Source organism: Somniosus microcephalus, chromosome 19, assembly GCF_052327205.1.
Source record: "Somniosus microcephalus isolate GS21.2 chromosome 19, FLI_Smic_1.0, whole genome shotgun sequence".
In the NCBI taxonomy this organism is placed as follows: domain Eukaryota; kingdom Metazoa; phylum Chordata; class Chondrichthyes; order Squaliformes; family Somniosidae; genus Somniosus; species Somniosus microcephalus.
The window spans coordinates 38,498,377-38,525,309 of NC_141005.1; the positions used below are offsets into that span (position 1 = coordinate 38,498,377).

At 43.6% G+C, this 26,933-nt stretch overlaps 1 protein-coding gene across 11 annotated transcripts in view; it reads right to left on the minus strand.

Annotated features, from left to right (window-relative positions):
• The window catches only part of LOC147104347 (lysine-specific demethylase 2B-like), a 210,122-nt gene that overhangs the window by 67,295 nt on the left and 115,894 nt on the right, over positions 1 to 26,933 (minus strand). For all 11 annotated transcript variants that reach the window (XM_085961615.1, XM_085961613.1, XM_085961611.1 and 8 more), the window contains 3 exons: positions 26,591 to 26,717; positions 20,082 to 20,557; positions 4,619 to 4,705 (listed from right to left, as the gene is read on the minus strand). In XM_085961615.1, the coding sequence (XP_085817741.1) occupies positions 4,619 to 4,705; positions 20,082 to 20,557; positions 26,591 to 26,717 (690 nt within the window). The remainder of the gene's footprint in view (positions 1 to 4,618; positions 4,706 to 20,081; positions 20,558 to 26,590; positions 26,718 to 26,933) is intronic.

Genomic DNA, 26,933 nt, shown 5'->3' on the forward strand with positions numbered 1-26,933 from the left:
CTATGTAGGGTTAAATGACATAGAAAGAAATTAAAGTCACATGTAAGGATTGCCTCATAACTCAAAGATAGAGGATGGAAACTAATGCGTTCTGGTCTACTTCCAGTTTGGTAAAGGAGGAGAGTGTTGAGATTCAGGGTAAGTCTTGGGAATGGATAAGAAATTAGCTGAAAGTTAGAAAATAATGGAGAAGATGCATCGCGGGAAGGGTGGAGTGCTGCGTGAGGTGTCCCGGAGATATATATTGTTTCAAGTTTAGATGTATCACTAATTCAGAAACTCAGTCAAAGTTGGTCAAATTTGTAAATGATAACAAACTAAGATTTACGGAAGGCAACTCAGAAATTACAAAATAAATTGGACAAAATATGTAAATGGGCAGATTAACTTTAATATAGACATTTGTAAAGTATTGCACTTGGAAGAAAGGGAGTGGAGAAATATCACCCGTCCTAAGAGGTGTTGATATTGCTAAGGATGGAGTTAAGAGACCTCGGAGTCGTGGAATGCATACTTAAACACATCCGCGGAGCTTTGCTTGCTAACCTCTAACTGCCTCTTTCATCTGATTTCATTGCTAGAAAACACTCAACATGTCCAACCACTGCAGAGCAGTAATCAAAAAAGTTAATAAAATGCTGAACTATCGTGCCAAAACAGTTGAGTAGAGGAAGAAGTCATGCTCAATCTATAAACACCTCGAGTGATGTGTCCAGTCTGGTTACAAGACACTGGGAGACATCCATGCGTTGGATGCAGTTCAGAAGCGCTTTGAGGCTATTACCTAGTGTTAGAAATCTGAGTTTGAGGAAAGACTGGAGAAACTTGGATCTTTTAGCATTGAAATGAGGCGACTTGTAGAAGTATCTTGTAGAGGTGTGCAAGGTAGTAAAAGATATATTACATAGGATATACGGCACAGAAACAGGCCACTCGGCCCAACCTGTCCATGCCGGCGTTTATGCTCCACTCGAGCCTCCTCCCATCTTTCCTCATCTAAATCTATCAGCACTAGATGCAGGAAGGATGTTCCCGATGGTCGGGGAGTCCAGAACCATGGGACACAGTCTAAGGATAAAGGGTAGGGCATTTAGGACAGAAATGAGGAGGAATTTCTTCACCCAGAGAGTGGTGAACCTGTGGAACTCTCTACCACAGAAGGCAGTGGAGGCCAGTTCATTAAATATATTCAAGAAGGAGTTGGATATATTTCTTAAGGCTAAAGGGATCAAGGGGTATGGGGAGAAAGCAGGGACCGGGTACTGAATTTGGATGATCAGCCATGATCGCATTGAATGGCAGAGCAGGCTCGAGGGGCCGAATGGCCTACTCCTGCTCCTATCTTCTATGTATCTAAGCATAGCCCTCTATTCCCTTCTCCCTCATATGCTTGTCTAGCCTCCCCTTAAATGCATCTACACTTTTCACTTCAACCACTCCCTGTGGTAGCGAGTTCCACATTCTCACCACTCTTTGGGTAAAGAAGTTTCTTCTGAATTTCCTATTGGATTTCTTGGGTGACTATCTTATATTGATGGCTTCTAGTTATGCTCTTCCTCACACAAGTAGAAACATTCTCTCTGTATCCACTCTATCAAAACCTTTCATAATTTTAAAGACCTCTATTAGGTCACCCCTCAGCCTTCTTTTTTCAAAGAGAAAAGAGACCCAGCCTGTTCATTCTTTCCCGATATGTATACCCTCGCATTTCTGGTATCATCCTTGTAAATCTTCTCTGCACCTTCTCCGGTGCCTCGATATCCTTTTTATAATATGGCGACCAGAACTGTACACAGTACTCCAAGTGTGGTCTAACCAAGGTTCGATACAGGTTTAGCATAACTTCCCTACTTTTCAATTCTATACCTCTAGAAATAAACCCTAGTGCTTGGTTTGCTTTTTTTAATGGCCTTGCTAACCTGTGTTGCAACTTTTAGTGATTTGTGTATTTGTACTCCTAGATCCCTTTGTTCCTCTACCCTACCTAGACTCGCACCCTCCAAGTGATAAGTGACCTCCCTATCCTCCCTACCAAAATGTAATACCTCACATTTATCTGTGTTGAACTTCATTTGCCAATTATATACCCATTCTGCAAGTTTATTAATGTCCTCCTCTAATTTGCTTCAGTGCTCCTCAGTATTAACTAGCCCGCCCAATTTGGTGTCATCCACAAATTTAGAAATCTGAGTTTGAGGAAAGACTGGAGAAACTTGGATCTTTCAGCATTGAAATGTGGCGACTTGTAGAGGTATCTTGTAGTGGTGTGCAAGATAGTAAAAGATATGGAAAAGATAAATTCGGAAAATACTTCAAACCAAATTGTGAGAGTAATACAAGGGGACATGGGTTCCTACTGGTAAAAGGCAAATTTTAGACTGATATCAGGAAATTCTTTTGCACATAATGTGTGATCAGTATGTGTAATGCACTTCCACAGAGTGTACTAGAGGCAAAAACCCTGGCATTAAAGAATCATTTGGAAACTGCAATGGAGGGTCTGTAGGGCGGTTCTGGATGGATAAACTATGATGGACAGAATGAGCTTCCCCAACCATAATTATCCTGTGATCTAGTGTCCTTAAAGGAAAGTACACCTATGTCAAGTGGGAACAGAGTCAGGCTCAGTTATGAATCCTGCCCACAGACAAATGAATGTTCTACAGTTACACCTGAAGGATAACTACTTAGATGAGGTATCAGAGGGCAACTATCAGCTGTTGAACCATACCCCAGCAGGAGTCAAAGCCTCCAGGAGAGAAGAAACCACAAGAATTTGGTTTGTTTTGAAATGCTGTTGGCCTGGGAAATGTACAGCCTATCTAGAGTGGGTCACTGGGCTGTGCACACTACAGTATATACTGTTTTGGACCTGTAAAAATGTTCAAGAGTTAAATCAAGAAACTAAAGGGTTTGTTACACCACACACCCGATATTAGTATAAAGGGTTTTTGTGTTGCCTGATAATAAGTGAACAGTATAACGATAGTAAAACTGCCTTTTGGAATTATTTTTCATTTTCTAGCAGTGAGATCACATGGAAGAGGTAGCTGGAAATTAGCGGGCAAAGCTCTGCACATGTTTTTAAGTATCCATTCCCTGATTAGAGAGGAGACAGCATTACTGCGCTGTTTGCTCACACCACTCCAAAAATGACACTAACATTGGTACCAGCAGTATAACAGTACCATAAATGGTGTCAACATAAACTGTTACACAAGTTACTGTTCTCTACCCGCCCCCTCAACCACTCCTTCCCCCCCCCACACCATAAGTTCCCTCAATTCACATTATTTTTCTCATTTGGAGAATGATGGGAAAGTCTACTGTACATATATTCAGCTTTCATGTTATCCATACTATGCCATGATTGAATGATCAACAGATCCCTATGATTTCTCCTCATCAAGCAGAAGAGCAGAATAGCAGAGAAACACAGACATGGTTGGTACTGCTTCTTGATTGGAAGTGGTCAATCTTGTAGTGCCAACTTTGCCCCCCTGTCACAGATAGCCTAAGCCTGACTGCTTTTTGTTAAGTCAGGAATGAGATTCAAACTTGGACCTCCAGGGACTCGATTGGTTAGACACTGATCTTTCATTTTGGCACCTGCAGTTTGAATCCAACATCTGTGTTTGCTAGCTCCAAGGGTTCTACACAAGATGTACTTGGGCATTCATTATATGGTTCCAGTTGTCATAGAATCATAGAATGATGCAGTACAGAAGGAGGCCATTCGGCACATCGTGCCTGTGCCAGCTCTTTGAAAGAGCTTTCTAATTAATTCGGCTTCCCTGTTCTTTCTCCATAGCCTTGCAAAGTTTTTCCCTTCAAGTATTTATCCAAATCTCCTTTGAATGTTATTAAATCTGCTTCCACCACCCTTTCAAGCAGTGCATTCCAGATCACAACAACTCGCTGTGTAAAAAAAAATGTTTCCTCATGTCGCCACTTATTCTTTTGCCAATCACCTTAAATCTGTCTCCTCTGGTTACCGACCCTTCTGCCACTGGAAACAATTTCTCCTTATTTACTCTATTCAACGTATTCAAAAAAAGGCTAAAAAAAAAAAAATGTACATCCTGAATGTAATTCTCTATGGATGTAGCTGATTATAACCCTTTAACCAGCCATGTGTCTAACTTATACATGAAATAACATGAAGGCTGAATTTAGGTTGACATCATTATGGCACTGTTACACTGCTGGTACCAAAACAATAATGCATGCAAAAGTCAAACAGTGTATAAACAAACAATGCGCCCAATTCAATCACATTGAATGATGAAACCCCCAAGACAAAAAGGTAACATCAGCTTTAAGTACGCTTGAAACCACATAATCAATGAACTTTTCTCTGCAAATCCCAACATGAAACAATAATCATAAAAGTACTGCAAAGCATTTTCAACACCAAGATTTTGAAATGAATATAAACTAATGTTTCTTTGTGGAGCTCTGGAGACGGTGAACTTGGCCATCTTTAATCGACATCATGCTGGTGCAAATTAATGAAAAGTTAGCATTTCTGCAATCATAAAAATTTCAATTGCCAGCAATATTGGAAAAACACAACTGAACATTTCCTTCAGTTTATGATCCTGTCATTTCCTCTTACCTTCACTGTCTTCTTTGGCCATGTTACAATCGGGACCCCAGTGATGGCCAGTTTCTGATCATCATCAGCATGCTCCTCCAGCACAGTCTGCATTCACAACAGGGATAAGAGAACAAACATTTTGTAATCAAACTACAATAAAATTCACTACTCATAGCATCAAAATTAAACATTGGTTTCTTTTTCATAAAGAATCTAGCAGATTCTTCAAAGCATTGCTCAGAGGTGGTCTGGAGCACAGATGTGGGCCTTTGCTTCTAAAATAGAGCTGTGTTTAACCGGGCCTGTCCTTTTAACGCAACTGCTCAGATACTCCCTGTCTGGAAGTTGTCGAAAAAGAAAGACTTGCATTTATGTCGTGCCTATCACGACCACCGGACGTCCCAAAGTGCTTTACAGCCGATGAAGTACTTTTGAAGTGTAGTCACTGTTGTAATGTAGGAAACGCGGCAGTCAATTTGCGCTCAGCAAGCTCCCAGAAACAGCAATGTGATAATGAGCAGATAATCTGTTTTACTGATGTTGGTTGAGGGATAAGTATTCGTCAGATCACCGGGGAGAACTCCCCTGCTCTCCTTTGAGATAGTGCCATGGGATCTTATACGTCCACATGAGAGCAGATGGAGCCTCGGTTTAATGTCTCATCCGAAAGGCGGCACCCCTGACAGTGCAGCACTTCCTCAGTACTGTACTGGAGTGTCAGCTTAGATTTTTGTGCACAAGTCTCGGGAGTGGGACTTGAACCCACAACAATCCACAAGTCTTGACAAATGCAAGCAATTCTGTCTGCTTACAAACACCCACGATCAACTGGAGGGTAACTGCTCTTAATTTTTATATTATTGTACTTTCTCCTTTTGGCTCGGGTCGTCAAGCACTATTCTCCACCTTCGAGTTCAGGTGAACAACTTGCTCCTAGCACTTTAAGAGTGACACAAGATCATTACAGGTGTGGAAGGTCATTCAGCCCATCTTATTTCACCCATCCAGAAGCACCCAATAATACCCCCGTTGCACCATCCAATTGTTTCTTCAATAAAGAGGAAGATTCTGCCTGACCAATTTCTTCAACTTCTTTAACAAAGATAAAATGTGTGCGCTCCATAAATGGTGCCAAAATACCTACGGATGAAGTTGAAAGAGACCGAGGAGTCTTAGCAGATTTGATGCGAAGCATGTCCAACCTATGCAAAGTGGCGATCAACAAAGCCAATAGGATGGAGAGCTACATAGCCAAAACAGTAGAATGTGGGTCAGAGGAGGTAATGATCAAATGTTATAGCGCTCATCAGACCGCACCTTGAATACTCCGTCCAGTTCTGGTCGACGAGAGACATTCAAGTGCTGGAGGCAGTTACAGAGAAGAGCAACTAGGCTAATCCCCAGTGTCAGGGACATGAGTTATGAGGAAAGAGAAACTTGGGCTTTTCTGCCTGGAAGAGGTGACTGAAAGGTAATCTTAGACGTATACAAGATTGTGATGCGTATAGAAAAAGTTACCTCGAAATATGAAATTTTTCTTCACACAAAGAGTAATCAACATGTGGAATAAAATTCCAGATAGAGTAGTGGAGGCAACAGGATGAGAATCATTTGAGCAATAGCTGGGTGCTACCATTGGCCGTTAGGATCTCTCTGGATGGGGCGAATGGCTTTTCTTGTGATCTTGTGAAATGCTAAATATAAAAGTAACTTGTATTCTCTCACTACATGCTGCTGCGCGTTAGCCCCGGGAACTTTATCTTTTTTATTTTAAAGATCTGACAGATACATGGGGAAAATTTAATATGAATTTTGCACGTCTTTTCAAATACAAAACTAAAACAAAAGAAAATGTATTGATTTGCATAGCGTTTCAACCTACTTCCCCAGAGCATTCTAGTAAACATGACCACATTATGGAGGGCCCCTGTGCAATGGAAAAGAAAAGGTTAACTATTATTAAGCTCTCCAGGGAGATAGTCACATGCTTCTTTATGAGCGGAGTCAATTAACGAACAAAGGGAAGTGGCTCCAAGGAGTCTGAAAGAATAAGGAACTGCAGTGATACAGGCTGAATGGGCTGGGCCAAGAACATACACCCGGTTTGCAATTCCAAAAAATGTAAATCACTCACCATGTTTCTTTAAAAAACAAAACTATCAAAGAAAATATATTTCAATAACGATCTACTTATTTAAAAACGGTTATTCTACTTCTTACTATTGTTAACTTGAGGAATCGAAGCATTTGCTGGGTATAAGATTACACTCAAAATGGTCAGCAATAGGTTTCACTGTAGCTTCAGTCCCCTCTCCCATACACCAACTGTAAAAAGTGCAGAACAAACTATTGAACTTCGTTTCAGTCGCTGCGTCCGTCAAGAGTACATGCTGTTTTGGAGCCAGCATTTTGCACACACAGGTAAAGTCCAGCTCATCCTACCCCCTTCAAAGTCTCCACTGTTCTCTCCGCTGGCCTCCCCATCCCCCTTCTTCAGCTGCTGCACGATTCTGTCTATTGAGCCTTGCCTTTCTTCGCTGCCGTCTGATTATTTTTCCCTACAGGCCTTTCTCCTCACCCTTTGGTTGCGCCCTCGCTCTTTTCTTTTCTCAACTTGAATCCCAACGGAGTAATGTGAATCAACACAGCCGCATTGTCTGTGCTTGTTAACATAGCTGAAACAACTGTATACAGTTTTGGCAATGCTAAACTGCCAATTCAACTTGTGTATGTTTGCTCGGGCATAGCAAGACACCAATCCGTTATAGGCAAAATTAAAGACCTGGGAGAAGAAATTATAAACCTCGGATTATAATTACAGGTTATTCTTCACTACCTTACCCAAATGACCATTCTATATGTGAGTGTTGACTGGCCATTCGACCATGGTCAGCATCACAGGCAAACCCAATCCAGTCTCTATTCACTGAAGTGGCTCACACAAACATTCTTTCCAACAGGGGTCACTGGATAGCAATCAGGAGCAGGGAATATGGTTGTAGATGGACAATTAACTGAACTGCGGTGCCTGTATTGTTGCCCAGCTTCATTTAGCAAACACAAAACAGGGATGAAACCTTGGTCCTTAGAAAGACTTGCATTTATACAACGCCTTTCACGACCACCAGACGCCCCCAAAGCGCTTTACAGCCAATGAAGTACTTTTTGAAGTGTAGTCACTGTTGTAATGTAGGAAACCTTACTGGCCTGTATGCCTCAGTTTCACATCACAGAGGCTGAGGAGAAGTAATATCCGACCATACAATGCAGGGGGCAGGGACAGAGAGTGCACTATGACATTCATTGCATACAACATAATGTAGAAAGAAAGAAATCCATCTATATAGCGCCTTTCACGACCTCAGGACGTCCCAAAGCGCTTTACAGCCAATGAAGTACTTTTGAAGTCACTGTTGTAATGTAGGAAACGCGGCAGCCAATTTGCGCACAACAAGTTCCCATAAACAGCATTGAGCGAATAACCAGATAATTACTATAAGGTGCTATATAAATGGAAGTAGTTGCTGTTTAATGTCAGCTGTGGCTCAGTGGGTAGCACACTCGCCTCGGAGTCAGAAGGTCGTGGGTTCAAGTCCCACTCCAGCGACTTGAGCACATAAATCTAGGCTGACACTCCAGTGCAGTGCTGAGGGAGTGCTGCACTGTTGGAGATGCCGTCTTTCGGATGAGATGTTAAACCGAGGCCCCGTCTGCTCTCTCAGGGTGGACGTAAAAGATCCCATGGCACTATTTCGAAGAAGAGCTGGGGAGTTTATCCCCGGTGTCTTAGCCAATATTAATCCCTCAATCAACATAACAAAAACAGATTATCTGTTTGTCGGAGCTTGCTGTGCGCAAATTGGCTGCTGTGTTTCCCACATTACAACAGTGACTACACGCCAAAAGTACTTCATTGGCTGTAAAGCACTTTGAGACGTCCGGTGGTCGTGAAAGTGCGATATAAATGCAAGTCTTTTTTCTTTCTCTTCTCAAATATCCAACAGCAGGTCCATATTCTCAAATATGAGCAAAGCCAGGCAACAGCAAACACAAAAAAATAAAAAAAATATTTGAAAAACCCACCAGACTGGGTTTTTCCAAACGTCTTTTCTTTGTGTGCCATTTAGTTGCCTACCATGGAGTACTGTGGGTCACAAATGAAGAATTACAATACAACGGACTGACCAATCACCACTGCTAAATAATTTCTATGTAATCAACATTCACTTTTGAGTGCCCCTCCCAAGCTAAGTTACAGATGGATTTAGATTTTTTAACCACCATACATCATTGAGAGTAGATGTTTCCATTGGCCTGCGAAATCCAAATCATCAAACCTAGAAAAGCAATAAATACATGCGCAAATAGAAACTCTCACAGAGCTACATTGTCACTGGTTGGAGACCCCAGCAGCCTATTTCTGCAAAGCACATATTTCGCTTCTAGATTTGCAAACCTTCCAGCTTTTCAGAGTCACCGGTAGGTCACAGTATTCTCTCATCCAACCAGGCCATATCGTATCTCAAAATCACACAGAAGTAGGAATGACTATATACTAAAAGTGCATATGGTTACATTTAAATCTCTAAAATTGAATTGGGATCAAGGGAGAGCAGGGGACTCTGTCAGCAAAACTACCCAAACCATTTTTAATTCAGTTTTTAGTCCTCGGATCAATTAATAACATTAAAGCAAAATTAATTACATTTCAAGTACTTCCTTGGGTCTCATTATATTATTTAATTTTGTCGTTCTCTGGCTCATTGGTTTAAACTCATGACGAGTGGTCTAAAAGTTATTTATAATGGCCACTATTATTTTTTTCCCCAGCACTCTGGTGCACACAGCCAGGACACAGATGCAATTTCCATCTGAATAGGTGCCTTCCAATGGAATGGGAGAATCCTGCTGCAAATTGGGATTTGGGTGCTATGGCTGTTCATTCCGAGTCAACTGGGATGAGGGAGGAGCCATAGCCTCCGCACTCTGAGAAGCGGAGCAGAGATCAAAACTACATCCATCCCTCACACTGTGGCTCTGCACAGTCATGTGCCATTGTTCAGTACCACTGTGCTGCTCCCGCTACAACTGTAAAGTTTAAATTAGATTTCTAATAATTTACGGCAAGAACTTTCAATTTATATAGTATATCTGATCATACTCAGGACGTCGAAACATACTTCACAACCAATGAATTACTTTTGTAAGCAAATTCACTGTCGTTGTATAGGCAAATGTGGCAGTCAACTGGCAAACAGCAAGATCCCACAGACAGCAAATGAATGAATTACCAGACAATCTATTTTTAGTGGTGTTGGTTGAGGGTCGAATGTTGGCCAGGACAGCTAGAAGGAAGGTCTTCTTTGAATAATCACACAGGATCTTTTACATCCACCTCAGTAGGCGGACATGCCCGAGTTTAACATCTCATCCAAAAGATGGCACCTCTGACAATGCAGCAAGCCTTCAGTGCTGCACTGAAATGCAAGCCTAAACCATGTGCTCAAGTCTAGAGTAGGGCCTTAGCACAGAGCCTTCTGATTCCAAAGCAAGAGTGCTACCAATTGAGCCAAACTCACATCTAGCAGTTTTAAATCTTTCTGTTGTGTTTTACTATTTTTTTAATGTATTATTGCAGCAGTCCACGTTGAAACATGTTAGAAAGTATGGGCCAACTTAGCTTATGCAAGCTGGTATGACCTACCAATTCAATATAATGTTTATGCATTTATCACAGGGGCAGCAGTTTGGTGAGGCTGAAACAGATCAGAAGTTGAAGTCAAACTGTGAACAACAGGAAGTGGATTTTGAGGCAAAAAACCCACAAACTGACACGTACAAATGTGTGAGCCGGTACAGAAAACACAGGAATCTTGCCAAAGACTTCAATACACAGAAGTTTCCATATCTGCAGCCTGTTAAATTAGGGTTTAAGTCCCTGATGCACTGTGCCCCCCTGCCCCACAAAACATGCCAACTTAGAAAACCAGCAAAAGCTAACAAAGAACATAAGAAATAGGAGCAGGAGTTGGCCAATCGGCCCCTCGAGCCTGCTCCACCATTCAATATCATGGCTGATCTGATCCTAACCTCAAATCTTCTATCACTCTGCATCCACCCGAACCCATGTGATCTCCCAGGAGAGGCGAAAAACCAGATAAAAGACCCCATGGCTAATTTGGGAGAAAAAAATCTGGGAAATTCCTCTCCGACCCATCGAGGCGATCGAAATTCTTCCAGGAGATCACTCTGTCCCTATATTTTCTACAGTACTTACCTCCTGTAAAGGCGATCTCCACCCCAGCCAGGAACAGGAATAAAACCATCTCCTGAAATCTAACACAGAATTAGAACACAGTAGGAGCAGAACCAGGCTACACGGCCCCTGGGCCCACTCCACTACCCACAGGGCCATGACCATTCCGAACCTAGACTCATGTCCAATTTCCTGCCCGCTCCCCGTAACCCTTAATTCCCTTTACCTCTAGGAAACTATCTATTTCTGTTTTAAATTTATTTAATGATGTAGCTTCCACAGCTTTCTGGGGCAGCAAATTCCACAAACCTACCACCCTCTGAGTGAAGAAGTTTCTCCTCATCTCAGTTTTGAAAGGGCAGCCCCTTATTTTAAGATTATGCCCCCTAGTTCTAGTTTCACCCTTCATTGGGAACATCCTCACCGCATCCACCCGATCAAGCCCCTTCACAATCTTATATGTTTCAATAAGATCGCCTCTCATTCTTCTGAACTCCAATGAGTAGAGTCCCAATCTACTCAACCTCTCCTCATATGACCAGCCCCCTCATCCCCGGGATTAACCGAGTGAACCTTCTTTGTACTGACTCGAGAGCAAGTATGTCTTTTCTTAAGTATGGACACCAAAACTGTATGCAGTATTCCAGGTGCGGTCTCACTAATACCTTGTACAACTGCAGCAATACCTCCCTGTTTTTATATTCCATCCCCCTAGCAATAAAAGCCAACATTCCATTGGCCTTCTTGATCACTTGCTGCACCTGCATACTAACTTTTTGAGTTTCGTACACCAGGACCCCCAGATCCCTTTGTACTACAGTACTTTCCAGTTTCTTGCCATTAAGATAATAACTTGCTCTATGATTTTTCCTGCCAAAGTGCATAACCTCACACTTTCCAGTATTGTATTCCATCTGCCAAGTCTCTGCCCACTTACTTACAAAGACCGTAAAAAAGTAACTCCAGAATGGCCCTGCCTATGCTATGTGAAAAGGAGCAATAACAAAGTGCAGTGGAAGAGGATCTTGTCATTAAGGTTAACCCAAAGTTCCTTCATTTATACTGGAGGAAAAACACAGAAGCACAAGAAAGCCTGAAGAGTGATACAAGTGCTGAAGGCACCAGATTTATTTCCTAGCAGCATCTGGAGACATACAGCACCCAATCCACGCGGGGAAAACGTTAATTTTTGTTTGATATTTTATTTGGTGCATTTTCCAATTTTTTGGACTCTACACTGGACATTGCATTTTTTTTTAAATGGAGACATTTTCTCAATTTTATTGAGAACCATTCTCCATTTGCTAGCTGGGAATCCATTATTTTCCTTTATATTTTAAAACTTCTTTCTTCCAAGCAATAGCATATAATCTGTTACTGGGAGGAAAAAAAGTTTATTAATTTTCTTTAAAGATAAGGTATCTGAGAAGATTCAACCATTGGGTTACAGCAAGGACAGGGTCAGGCACAACTATGATCCCCACTCTGTCAAGGCTCACACATGAATAACAAGTCTTTTGGGCAAGGTACCAGCAGCCATGGAACTGTACCCCAACAAGGAGTCAGGAGAAGTGAAAGTTTGGGCAGAAAAATTGGCAAGAAAAATATATCTCAAAGTCCATTCTGTAACTAATGTAAGATGACAAATGCCTATTTTCAGTATGTGTTGGTTATACAGTCAGAGAATGATCCTGTGCCGAGTTTCACAGAATGGCCTGCATTACTTTATATAGCCGATAGGTGGCAAAAATAACAGATTATGGCACATCCAACTTAAGAAGCTTCTTTCAAATACACCACCATTTTGTTATTGACAAGTGCAACAATATTTTTTTGTTTCAAAAGCAGCATTTGAGGACACCCTGAGAGAGGAGGAGGGAGAGGCAGAATTTGATGAGTGGAGGTCTTTTAGGATAAAATCATATTCATCAAGGAACCAAATTGCCCCAAAAGAACCTAACAATGGAAATAGATGGAAGTATGTATTAGACAAGGAGGGGGTAAAAGAACCACCGGGGAAACCAGGAAACTTGTAAGGCAACAAAAAATGTAAAATTGTCAGCAGAGAAAGAGAGGATATAAAACACATTTCTTAGCTCACCCGATGCAGATTGGGAAGGTCCCAGGTTCGAGCCCTGGTCTGTGCGGAGTTTGTTCTCAGCCTTGGCCTAAGTGAAGGTGCTACAATTGGCCCCAGAGGGAAGAAAACCATCCAGGGATCTCGCTCCTGATTACTATCCTGCATCCCCAGCCGAGAGGGCAAGTGTGTGGATGTCAGGCAAGGACAGGATCAAGTTCACCCCCAATCCCAGCTATTTGACCACTAGCCTGCTAACAAACATCATTTAGCTGCACACATGAGGAATGGCCACTTGGACATTGTACTCGAGGGCACCTAACACCCTTGTAACCGCAACCAAGTGAAGACAGTCATCTTCAAGGCAGAAGGAGGAGGAAAAAAATGGTTGGAAGAAAAGGCACTATTTTTATTCTCCTCACCCCCACTTCAAGGCAAACTGGATACAGTTCCATGGCCAATATCTAATTAAATGATATTGTGCGACAGGGCATTAACGATACGGCCCCTCGCTGTGTGTACTGGGTGCTGCAATCACTGCTATCGTTCAGTGAGGACTTCTAAACACTCCAGTAACACGAGCTCAATTGTAAACCAGCAACTGGCTTTTTTATTACAAGAAATACATGAAAGAACATAAAATCATTATCCACTGAGATTCAATCAATTCCCTACTGCTCCTTGTAACATCAAAATAATAAATTACGCAAACCTTGCCCTTTGATGTGACCTATCCCAAGTCAGCTTCACTGAACTGAGTGTCATTAACTGTAGGAGGCCCTCCACGTCTCTCTCATTGACTGTTTCATGCACAAAGATACTGCAGACTGCTTCTTTTTCTGTCCGTCTTTTTCATATATTCGTATGTTCCTCTCCCACCGAACAGAGACTGTGGTAACTCCTTCCCAACTGGTGAGAAATCATGGCACAATCCCCCCCTCCCACCCCGAGCTGTAATCTGGGCAACCCCATCATTGAGCAGAAATCAGGACACAAACTACCTCTCCCCTGATAAGTCTAACTATCCCCCCACTGAACAGAATCCTCCAAACCCCAATCCCCGCAGTAAAAAGAAATTCTGACAGCAACACCCACCCCCAACCCTCACTGAATAAAAACCGGACTGTACTGACTGCCAACTTGCCCTTGGTCTCTCAAAGTTGTTTTTAGTCTAGGCCACAGTATCAGCTGTGCTTGGCATGTCATGTCTCCCACAGTGCTGCTTTACGCATGAGATGCGCCTCTGGCCGGATGTGGGGGTCAGTATGTGGAGCTGCAGTGAGTGGAGTTAGGAAGGGAACCTTTTTTATTTCTTAAATTCAAGCTACTGGCAGGTGGGGGGTCAGGGGGCTAGAGGACCACAGTTTATAAATATATATATTTGAGCTACTTGCAGGCCCCCCTCCTCCCTTCCCTCCAAAATCCTCTCCTCCGCCTCCCTCCCCTGACCCCTTGTCCTCTCCCTTCCACCTCTAACCCAACTCTCACCGATCCCTACCCATCCCTAATCATGCTCTACACCCCCTTTATCACCCCCACCGGCAGCATCTAACCCCCTCCTCTACATTTGCGTCCTATAAGTTCCCACCGCACTCTATCCTCCTCTGGCCTCCATCATTGCAGTTGTCCCTTGGCCTTGGTTTAGTAGTCTCCTACCCTCTAACCCCACTGGACCTGAAGACTGTATATGGCCTGGACTCCCCATGTGCAACGCCATGGGAAGTAAACTAATAGTTACACGGAAAAAACACAAACAGAAAATATCATAGAAACATAGAAGATAGGAGCAGGAGTAGGCCATTCGGCCCCTCGAGCCTGTTCTGCCATTTAATGAGATCATGGCTGATCATCCAAACTCAGTACCCTGTCCCTGCTTTCTCCCCATATCCCTTGATTCCTTTAGCCTTAAGAAATATATCTAACTCCTTCTTGAATATATTTAATAAGTTGGCCGCAGCTGCCTTCTGTGGTAGAGAATTCCACAGGTTCACCACTCTCTGGGTGAAGAAATTCCTCCTCATCTCTGTCCTAAATGGCTTACCCCTTATCTTTAGACTGTGACCCCAGGTTCTGGACTCCCCCGCCATCGGGAACATCCTTCCTGCATCCAGTCTGTCTAGTCCTGTTAGAATTTTATAAGTTTCAATAAGATCCCCCTCATTCTTCTAAACTCTAGCGAATATAAGCCTAATCGACCCAATCTTTCTTCATACGTCATTCCTGCCATCCCAGGTATCAGTCTGGTGAATCTTCGCTGCACTCCCTCCATGGCAAGAACATCCTTCCTCAGATAAGGCGACCAAAACTGGACACAACACTTAAGGTGTGGTCTCACCAAGGCCCTGTACAACTGCAGAAAGACATCCTTGCTCCTGTACTCAAATCCTCTCGCTATGAAGGCCAACATACCATTTGCCTTCTTAACCGCCTGCTGCACCTGCATGCTTACCTTCAGCGGCTGGTGCACAAGGACGCCCAGGTCTCGTTGCACTTCCCCTTTTCCCAATCTATTGCCGTTCAGATAATAATCTGTCTTCCTGTTTTTGCCACCAAAGTGGATAACCTCGCATCTATCCACATTATACTGCATCTGCCATGCATCTGTCCAATCATCCAACCTGTCCAAATCATACTGGAGTTTCTCTGCATCCTCCTCACAGCACACATGCCCACCCAGCTTTATGTCGTCTGCGAACTTGGAGATACAGGTAGACTACCCTTTATCCGAACTTCCGAAAACCGAAACCCTCTAAAAACCGAAGGTTTTTTCGTTCAGCGTAAGTCCAGCGTAAGTCGTGCGCACGACCCCCCGCCGGCCCCGACCCCCCCGCCGGCCCCGACCCTCGCCGGCCCCGACCCCCGTGGACCCCCCCGCCGGCCCCGCCGGCCCCGACCCCCGCCGTAAGTCGGCGGGGTTCCGCGGGGGGGGGGGGGGGGGGGCGGTCGGCGCCGGCGGGGGTGTCGGGGCCGGCGGGGGGTCGTGCGCACGACCCCCCGCCGACCCCCCTTCCGAAATCCGAAATTCTCCGAAAACCGAAACACGGCTGGTCCCGAGGTTTTCGGATAAAGGATAGTCTACCTGTATTACATCTAGTTCCCTCGTCTAGCTCATTAATATATAGTGAACAGCTGGGGTCCTAGCACCGATCCCTGTGGTACCCCACGAGTCATTGCCTGCCACTCGGAAAAAGACCCGTTTATTCCAACTCTTTGCTTCCTGTCTGCCAACTAGTTCTCTATCCAAGTCAGTACCTTGCCACCAATCCCATATGCTTTAACTTTGCACGCCATTCTCTTATGCGGGACCTTATTGAAAGCCTTCTGAAAGTCCAAATACACCACATCCACTGGTTCTCCCTTATCTATTTTACCAGTTACATCCTCAAAAAATTCCAGTAGATTAGTCAAGCATGACTTACCTTTTGTAAATCCATGTTGACTTTGTCCGATCCTGTCACTGTTTTCCAAGTGCTCTGCTATTACATCTTTTATAACGGACTCTAGCATTTTCCCCACTACCGATGTCAGGCTTACCAGTCTATAATTCCCCGTTTTTTCTCTACCACCTTTTTTAAATTAGTGGGGTTACATTGGCTACCCTCCAATCCATGGGAACTGTGCCAGAGTCTAGAATTTTGGAAGATGACCAGCAATGCATCTACTATTTCTAGGGCCACTTCCTTAAGTACCCTAGGATGTAGATTATCAGGCCCTGGGGATTTATCAGCCTTCAATCCCGTCAATTTCCCTAACACCATTTCCCTACAAATACTGATTTCATTCAGTTCCTCCCTCTCATTAGACCCTATGTTCCCCGACATCTCTGGAAGGTTATTTGTGTCCTCCTTTGTGAAGACAGAACCAAAGTATGTATTTAATTGGTCTGCCATTTCTTTGTTCCCCATTATAAATTCTTCTGATTCTGACTGCAAGGGACCTACGCTTGACTTCAAAAAATCTTTTTCTCTTCACATATCTATAGAAGCTTTTACAGTCAGTTATTATGTTCGCTGCAAGCTTACTCTCATATTCTATTTTCCCCCTCTTAATTAATCCCTTTGTCCTCCTTTGCTGAATCCTAAACTGCTCCCAATCCTCAGGTTTGCTGCTTTTTCTGGCCAATTTATATGTCCTCTCCTTGGATCTTATGCTATCCCTAATTTCCCTTGTTAGCCACGGTTGAGTCACCTTTTTTGTTTTATTTTTATGCCAAACAGGGATATCCCTCTCTCACCCCTCTCCTGAAGGAGTTCCTCTTTGGTCTAATCAATAAACTTTATCAGAATCTAGAAGACAGAATACAGTGATATAATTGAAGAAATCCACAGGGACCTCTAAGTATCAACTGCTACATTACCTATTAGTCTGTGAATCTTTAAGAGCAGCAGAGTGACCTCAACTAGGCAAGGGAACAAACCATAAATTAAACCTCAAAATTTAACAAGTAGATCAAAAAGGACACTGAAGATGCTAAAAGCTGACAAGTGTATTCACAGACCAAGGGGCCCTAAAATAAACTCAAGGCATCTATGTCTCACAGTGAGAGGGCAGACCAGATCTCAATTTCACATCTTATCCAAAAGAGGGCAACTCCAATCTTGCAGCACTTCCTCAGTACTGCACTGGAGTGTCAGCCTGGATTATGCATTCAAATCACTGGTGTGGGATTTGAACCCACAATCTGTTGACCTCTGAGCCATGGCTGACACCCAAAGCACAGCTGAGATAAGGAACACAACAACAAGTTGTATTTATATAGCGCCTTTAACATAGTAAAATGTCCCAAAGAACTTCACAGGAGCGTTATCAAACAAAATTTGACACCGAACTGCATAAACAGGTATTAGGACAGGTGACCAGAAGCTTGGTCAAAGAGGTAAGTTTAAAGGAGCGACTTAAAGGAGGAGAGAGAGGTAGAGAGGTTATGGGAGGGAATTCCAGAGCTTAGGACCAAGGCAGCTGAAGGCACGGCCACCAACAGCAACAACTTGTATTTATATAGCACCTTTAATGTAGTAAAACGTCTCAAGACGCTTCACAGGAGTGTTATCAAACAAAATTTGACGCCGAGCCACATAAGAAGATATTAGGATAGGAAAGAGGTAGGTTTTAAGGAACATTTTAAAAGAGTGTTAGAGAGTGGAGAGGCTTAGGGAGAGAATTCCTGAGCTTAGGGCCCAGGCAGCCGAGGGCACGGCAGCACAAGTGGCCAGAATTGGAGGAGCACAGATATCTCGGAGGGTTGTAGGGCTGGAGGAGGTTACAGAGATAGGGAGGGGTGGGCCATGGAGGAATTTGCAAACACAGATGAGAATTTTAAAATGGAGGCGTTGCCAGACTGGGAGCCAATGCAGGTCAGCGAGCACAGGGGTGATGGGTGAACAGGACTTGGTGCGAGTTAGGACATGGGCAGCAGAGTTTTGGATGTGTTCAAGTTTATGGAGGGTGGAAGATGGGAGGCCGGCCAGGAAAGCGTTCGAATAGTCAAGTCTAGTGGTAACAAAGCATGGATGAGGGTTTCAGCAGCAGGTGAGCTGAGGCAGGGGCAGAGACGGGCGATGTTATGGAAATAGAAGTAGGCGGTCTTGGTAATGGAGTGGATATGTGGTCAGAAGCTCATCTCAAATAGGACGCCAAGGTTGCGCACGATCTGGTTCAGCCTCAGACAGTGACCAGGGAGAGGGATGGAGTTGGTAGCTAGGGTAAAGAATTTGTGGCGAGGGCCGAAGGCAATGGCTTCAGTCTTCCCAATATTTGTTGGAGGAAATTTCAAATGGTGGAGTGAAGAAAATTGGGGATACACAAGAGGCCAGATCGGGAGGAGTGCAGAGATCTCGGAGGTTGTAGGGCTGGCTGGGCTGAGGCAGGAAGACTGTTCTCTCCTCCCCACTGAATAACACTACGTGCTAGTGCTCCAACACACTACCTCTCATATCTTTAACAGTCTAATTTATTATATAATAGAGAATGAGTATAAAAATAGATTTTCCATGTGAGTTGGCACAAGAGAGAATTGTGTATGTGGGGTCAGTGAGAGCCCAGTTCTTTGCATGGGGCCAGCGGGTGCCTGCACCAGTATGGGCGTATCTTGGGTGCCCGTCTGCTCTGGCAGGCCAGTGCGTCTCATCTGACTGCACTATACTGGCCTTCTAACGCACGCCATGCTATATTAGGGCCGAGGAAGCATAAGCTTGCAGCACACGGAGTCCCCGTGCTCTCCAAGCCAGTGGTGTTTTCTGGGCCAACCAAGAGGCTCGCCCCACCCCACTCCACACACAAACAAACAATGTGACTGGAAAATCCCTTTTACAGCTAGAACCTGGCGTATCCAGAACTTCCAGCTACTTCACAAGAGTTACAGCAGATGTTTGCTGGAACGACCAAGGAAATTCAGCTCCAATGTAGGCATCCTTTAGTTTAAAAAAAGACAACTGGTGGGTTTCTTCCCCATAGCCTATGAATAGGGAGGGGAGAATACCAGCCTATGATCCTATTGTCATTTGGAAAACAAGTGTGAAATCCCATTTAGCTACATTTTCCATACCAGAAAATGTTAATATTTGCTCTGCTAAGGGAATAGGAATAGCGATTAGCAAAGTGCTGTGACAAGTACTTGGAGAGTTCAGAGTAAGCTTCTGCAGTAGAAGGAAATTCATTTGGTTTAAAAAAAACTAACGGCACATATCCTCAGAGTAGTCGAATAAGAATTCCACTTTGCATAAGTATCTCAAGTCATATAAGTCGAGCGTGTCTCTTCAATGGCTCACTTACATTCATCTTTGTTGTAAATCCAATGGAATAACTAAGCAGTAGCAATTTCCCAACCTGGAGAAGCTGTTTGTCATCTTTAATACACTGATGGGATTTTCCTAATTATCACTGACAGATTAAGTCCTAAATATCAAGTTTAAAGAGGTATTGAAGGAATTTTGGATTTATTTTGTGAATCCCTGGGTCTCAAAGGTGACCAATATACTGCGCTTTTTATTAATTAACCAATTTAGAGTCATATTATTAGTAAAATCTAAACTGAAACACAGGATAAATGCCACTTGTAATCAGAAATGATGACATGACTCCTGTTTGATTAAAATTGTGTTCGCTAGACAGATAAACAATTGCCTTTGAAAATGTTTTACAACACTAACCTTCATATCCTCCAGAAGGGCATAAGGATCTTCTATCCCTTCAGGGACGCATTTCTTATTCTCTGGCAAGGACTCCAGTTTCTCCACAAGTGCCTTTAACCCTTTCAATTCGAACTCTGTAAGGTGAATCCATTTGTTTGACCCCTCAGTCACTGGCTGAGAGGGGTCAGGAGATCCGCTTGGTGTCTTTGGACAGTCTGTCAGCATTGGAGACTTGGTGCTGTCATCTGAGTCATTGGACAAAGTCCGCTTTAAACGCCTTGTCGTTTTCGGTGTCTTCCCAGAGCTTTCATTCCCTTCTGAATGTGCACTGTTAGGAGAAGGCGAATCATCACCAAATGCTTTTGTGCTTTGAAGGCTCATTTTATCTCTCGTCTCATCTTTCTCCTCCTTGACACGCATATCAGAAGATTCTTCATCCATGTCTAGTCGGGAATCTGATGAAGGGCTCTCTGTATTTGGTTTCTTCTCTGTATCTGAGAATATTTAAACTCAAATGTAACATGCCCAGTATTAATCGAGAAACGGAAAATGTTTTATTAAAGTTAAATAATAGATAGCATTGATAGGTGATTACTGTAAGGAGACTCGGAACAAACCCAACACTTCTGTACAACATGCGGAAAACAACCATTTCAAAAAGGAGGTCCTTGGATATCGGTCAGCAGCAGGAACCCTCGACTTTTCCATTGTCGAGGGTGGGGCATTGAAGCCCTACTGCAGCTCTCCCAGTTGCTGCCCTGTTGCGGAGTTTGCAATGGGACCAGGACAAGTTGTCATGTCCATGCGGGGAAAAAAAAGCCTTGCAACATAATGGTAAAAAAAAATAACTTTTCCGGTCACCATTCTGGACAGTCTATTATGCCATTAGTACAACTGTACCAAAATATTGCCAAAATTATAATTGTAAGAGGTTAAAAGAACCTGCTTGCAGGAGTGTTTTTTTTGTGTGTGCATTATTAATAGAATACTGCAATTCCTCATATTGATACACCCACTTGGCTCCACAGGGAACAGAGACAACAATGAAAAACATTTCAATTGCAGCATGAACAGAAACTCTCCAATAATAAGAAGCATCATCTTTGTCTCCAACAACACTTAAATGCGTGTTTAATACCCTTTCAAAGCAGTTTTACACAAGAATGTGAAACGCTAATTACCCAGCGGTTTTAGCAAATCAGCTTTAAGCACCAAGTGCAGGCAAATAACTGTTTTAGAAGGCATCACATCTGAGCCCAGTCCTACCCCCACCTAACTCCCACACTTCCCAGTCGAGGTCACTGGACAGTAGTCAGGGGCAGATACCTGGACTGATTTTTGCCTTCCCTCGCCCAGGGGCACCAAGATCTGCCTGAGCTTACCCGAGGACCGGCATTGGGTTAGCTAACGTTACCATTGCTCCTCCCCCACCCACCCACAGGTGAACCTGTGGAATTCTCTACCACAAAAGGCAGTTGAGGCCAATTCATTAAATATATTCAAGAAGGAGTTAAATATATTTCTTAAAGCTAAAGGGATCAAGGGATATGGGGAGAAAGCAGGGACAGGGTACTGAATTTGGATGATCAGCCATGATCTCATTAAATGGCAGAACAGGCTTGAGGGGCCGAATGGCCTACTCCTGCTCCTATCTTCTATGTTTCTACCCCCCCAAAAAAATCACTCTTTAATAGCACTGCACAATTTATGCGGTCATGAAAGAGGAGGTTGCACTGCTAGACAAGAATAACACATTGCGTCTATTTTCCTATCATTAAGGCCCTATTTGTGGGAGTAAACCAATCAGAAAATGGGATGCAGACCGGTCACTATATCTCTGCACATTTTATACCATTGGTATACTGAAGCAGCACTTCAGGTCCCTACAAAATAGGCCAGCAAAGGAATGATGCTATCTGCTGCATGCTGAACAACTTTACCTACCAAAGAAGCATCATCATGGAGGCCTTGGAAGAGAAAGGCCATCAGGGACCTCAATGGGACCACGAAGAAAAGCAAGGGAAGCCTGAAGAGACTGTAACGGATAACCTGGTTCTGGTTGAGAGAGCCATTCAGGAAGCTCTCATACAGGATTACCCTCAACAGTTCTGTCAATAACTACCTCAAGCCCTCATAGTGTCAGCCTTGGATCAGAGGTAGCACCTTTGCTTGGAGTCAGAAGGTCATAGTTGCAAGCCCCAATCCAGAGACTTGAGCACATAATCCAAGCTGATACTTCAATGCAGTACTGAGGGAGTGCTGCACTGTCAGCGATGCTATTGTTCGGATAATTCATTAAACCAAGGTTTCGTCTGCCCTCCCAGTTGGGCATAAAAGATCCCATGGCACTATTTAAAAGAGCAAGGAAGTTCTCCTGGCCACCAGCACAGGTGCTCTAAGTTTTGGAAGAAACTAGAGTGCCTCATGTTCGCAGCTTAAGTTACCCAGCCACAGCCAGGAGTAAGTCTTTCAACCCAAGACAAGGAAAGTAGCAGTTAGACTCATAGCATGAAGTAGATGAATTAATTTATGCACATCATGATGTTGTGATCCTATGACAAGCATTGCTTTCTGAGAGGCAATGCCGGCTCCGACGACTAAAATGGAAGTGATATCCCAGCATCTATTTTGAGCTGTTCATAGAATCAGAGAAAGTTACTGCACGGAAGGAGGCCATTTCGGCCCATCGTGTCCGCGCCGGCCAACAAAGAGCTATCCAGCCTAATCCCACTTCCCAGCTCTTGGTCCGTAGCCCTGCAGGTTAGAGCATCCCAAGTGCACATCCAAGTACTTTTTAGATGTGGTTAGGGTTCCTGCCTCTACCACCCTTTCAGGCAGTGAGTTCCAGACCCCCACCCTCTGGGTGAAGAAATTTCCCCTCAAATCCCCTCTAAACCTTCCAATTACTTTAAATCTGTGCCCCCTGGTTTTTGACCCCTCTGCTAAGGGAAATAGGTCCTTCCTGTCCACTTTATCTAGGGCCCTCATAATTTTATACACCTCAATAAAGGTCTCCCCTCAGCCTCCTCTGTTCCAAGGAAAACAAACCCAGCCTATCCAGTCTTTCCTCAGCCAAGATTCTCTACTCCCGGCAACACCCTTCTAAATCTCCTCTGCACCCTCTCTAGTGCAATCACATCTTTCCTGTAATGTGGTGACCAGAACTGCACCTCTAGCTGAAGCCTAACAAGTGTTTTATACAGTTGAAGCATAACTCCCCTGCTCTTGTATTCTATGCCACGGCTAATAAAAGCAAGCATTCCGTAAGCCTTCTTAACCACCTTATCTACCTGGCCTGCTACCTTCAGGGATCTGTGGACATGCACTCCAAGGTCCCTTTGTTCCTCTACACTACTCAGTGTCCTACCATTTAATGTGTATTCCCTTTCCTTGTTAGCCCTCCCCAAATGCTTTACCTCACACTTCTCAGGATTGAATTCCATTTGCCACTGTTCTGCCCACCTGACCAATTTATTGATATCTTCCCGCAGTCTACAGCTTCCTTCTTCAGTATCAACCACACAGCCGATTTTAGTATCATCTGCAAACTTCTTAATCATACCCCCCTATATTCAAGTCTAGATCACTGATATATACCACAAAAAGCAAGGGACCTAGTACTGAGCCCTGCGGAACCCCACTGGAAACAGACTTCCAGTCACAAAAACACCCATCAACCATTATCCTCTGCTTCCTGCCTCCGAGCCAGTTTTGAATCCAACTTGACACTTTGCCCTGGATCCCATGGGCTTTTAACTTCGTGACCAGTCTGCCATGTGGAACCTTAGCAAAAGCCTTGCTAAAGTCCATATACACTACATCAAACGCACTATCCTCATCTACCCTCTCTATCCCGTCTGAAAATCCTGTAACCAGGAATGTTGAGCTGCCATACCTGCCCCTCTTTCAGCCACGTCTCTGTAATAGCTATACAGAAAACTTTGGAGGTTGTATGTCCGGAATACTCGATCTAAAGGCAAAAATCAGGAGCCGTTTTCTAAGTTTTTTTTAGTTCTCGTTCTTTTTTTTCCCCCAGTCAGGCACTGCAAGGTCTGTAGCTATAGCAACAGCTTCAGCTAGAGACGCTTGCAGCTGCAGCCGACTCTTTAGAAGTTGTTGCTAAGCAACAGTGTTTGTTGTCAGATACGGAGATGAAAACCTCCGTATGCTTCAACATTAACTTTGTATGTCTGGCAGTTTTGATAGATCGGCAACACGCCGGTCCCGTCGGTGCCGGATATAACAAAGTTTCCTGTAATATCATAGTCCCAAGTATCTACCTGTGCCCTCAGCTCATCTGCTTTGTTCGCTATACTGCTTGCATTGAAGTATATACCATTTAGTACAGACAAACCTCCTTGTTGACTACTATCTAGCCCTTGATTCCTCTGTTCTTCCAATTTACTTTCTACGTTTTTGTTTTCCAATTCCAGTTTTTCTTCCCTCCCTACTGACTCTATTCTTAGGTTCCCATCCCCCTGCCAAGCTAGTTTAAACCCTCCCCAACAGCACCAGCAAACACTCCTGCGAGGATATTGGTCCCGTTCCTGTTGAGGTACAACCTGTCTGGCTTGTCGAGGTCCCACCTCCCCCAGAAACGGTTCCAATTCCTCAGGAATCTAAAGCTCTCCCTCCTACACCATCTCTCCAACCACGCATTCATCTGCTCTATCTTCCTATTTCTGTACTCACTAGTACGTGGCACTGGTAGTAATCCGGTGATTACTACCTTTGAGGCCCTGCTTTTTAACCTCTTTCCTAGCTCCCTAAACACTGCCTGCAGGACCTCATCCCTCTTTCTACCTAAGTCGTTGGTACTGATATGGACCATGACCTCTGGCTGTTCACCCTCCCCCCTCAGAATGCCCTGCAGCCGTTCAGTGACATCCTTGACCCTGGAACCAGGGAGGCAACATACCATCCTGGAGTCACGTCTGCGGCCGCCAAAACGCTTGTCTGCTCCCCTAACTATTGAATTCCCTGCTCTCACTGAACCCAGTCTATGTGAGCTGATGTTGAGTTTGGCAGTGTTACACTGCAAATATAGAATTGATTCTATGGCATTGGCACAAATTTGGTACCAATTTCACAGTATAACATCTTTACAGTTTCTGTTTGTATTAAAACACACGGTGCTAGTGTTAAATAAGCCACCTTAAGATGCTTTTACTCATGAGTGCTACAGACTCTTGCCTCTCTTGCAGTTGACAGCACTCCTTAAAGTAAATGGACCAACCACCATTCATCCGACAGAAATGGAGACCTACTTTTTCGAGGAGCTCCCAATCTGCCATCAGAGCGATGATGACCCCCTATTCTAACCTGCTAAAAGTAATAAGCCAGTTTAGCGCATCAGCAGTGACTGGAAATAGCATCAACAGGAGCAAGCTACATACAGAATCGGCTGAGCGTCAATTTCCAAGTTTGCTGCACCCGAATTTTCTTCCCTTGCATTTGATTGGGAGCAATTCCAACAAATTTTCATTGTCTTTTGCTTCTGCTCCCCAGTAAGTTTGTTGAAAGAAGCTAAGTAGGAAAACAGAAATCATGTTTTCTGTGTATGCAAAGACCAGATCTGAACTTTCCAAACCAGCCTTCAATGGGCCATTAGGAAAGAATAAACAAAAGACCATAGAAGTGTGGAAGAGTAGGCATCACTCTCGCAAAATCCAGATTTAATATCAAAGCACCTTTAAACAGTTTTCCATTGAACTGCTCCATGCAATGCAGACCCAATTACCTTCAAAATTAAACCATATCTTATGTCCTAATTTCACAGATACCCTCAACACAACTCTAGTGACAAGAGAAGCAGCCCTGTCTGTAACAAACTCAACTACAAAGTCTGGCACTTACTTTGTCACTGCCCACCCTTCAGTTCATGAAAACAGTAGCAAGCAGCAGTGTCTTAATCAAATGACTCACATAACAGTATGTTCTTTATTAGCATTCTTCATCCCACTCTTCATGCATCGATTTAGCGGTTTAGCATTCGACCTACAGCACTAAAGCTTCAAAATGGAACACTTCTGACTTAAAAGATTGCCTGTCAGCATTTTAATAAACAGCAACCCTAGATCAAAAACAGTAGCAGACACTTGGAGGTAAAAATGGATCTGGAGCCATCTCAACAGGAAGTTCCTGTGCAATGTTCCCTTTTTTTTTTGGGTGCGTAGCCCCTTTAACGGACTGTGCGCGACCCATTCAAATTTCTGCGCATGCGCGGTTTTTCCATTGTGAAACCGGCAAGTGGCCTGCGCGGGACCTCCAGAGCGCTGTGTGGCTGCGCAACTTAATGGGAATATTGCTCCTGTCATACATGTATCAGGGGTCCCAAAATGAAAAAGAAAGCAAACACCAGGATTTTCCAAGCACACTGCTATAGAAATCTGCAGTGAAGGCAAATGGCTTGTTATATGGGTATTTTATTGAATTTGTTAATGACCTTTTATCTGTTTGCAAATACTTAAGAAATAAATAGCCTGAAGCATTTCATGTGAACACATGCACTAGTGCTGGTTGCTTACCAATTAACATCGATTCCCTCTGGTATTGTTTGGTGAGATGAGACCGTTTTGTCAAACAGAACATATATCTTTCCAGGACATACCAGCACATTTCATAGTAGAAAGGATAACGGAACTTGGCATTAACCTGAAAGACAAAGGATATTTACATACAGACTGCAGTTTGTGGAAAAGGGAAAATTGTCAAATAAACCTAAAAGTGCAAACGCAGCAGAGAGCTGTGACAATGAGCACTGTATAGGGTGGTCACAGAGATGACTGAGGAAAATACATCAAACCATTTCTGGAGTGCATGTTTATTTTAGAAAATATTCAAGATTGTGCGTAATGTTTTTTCAAAATA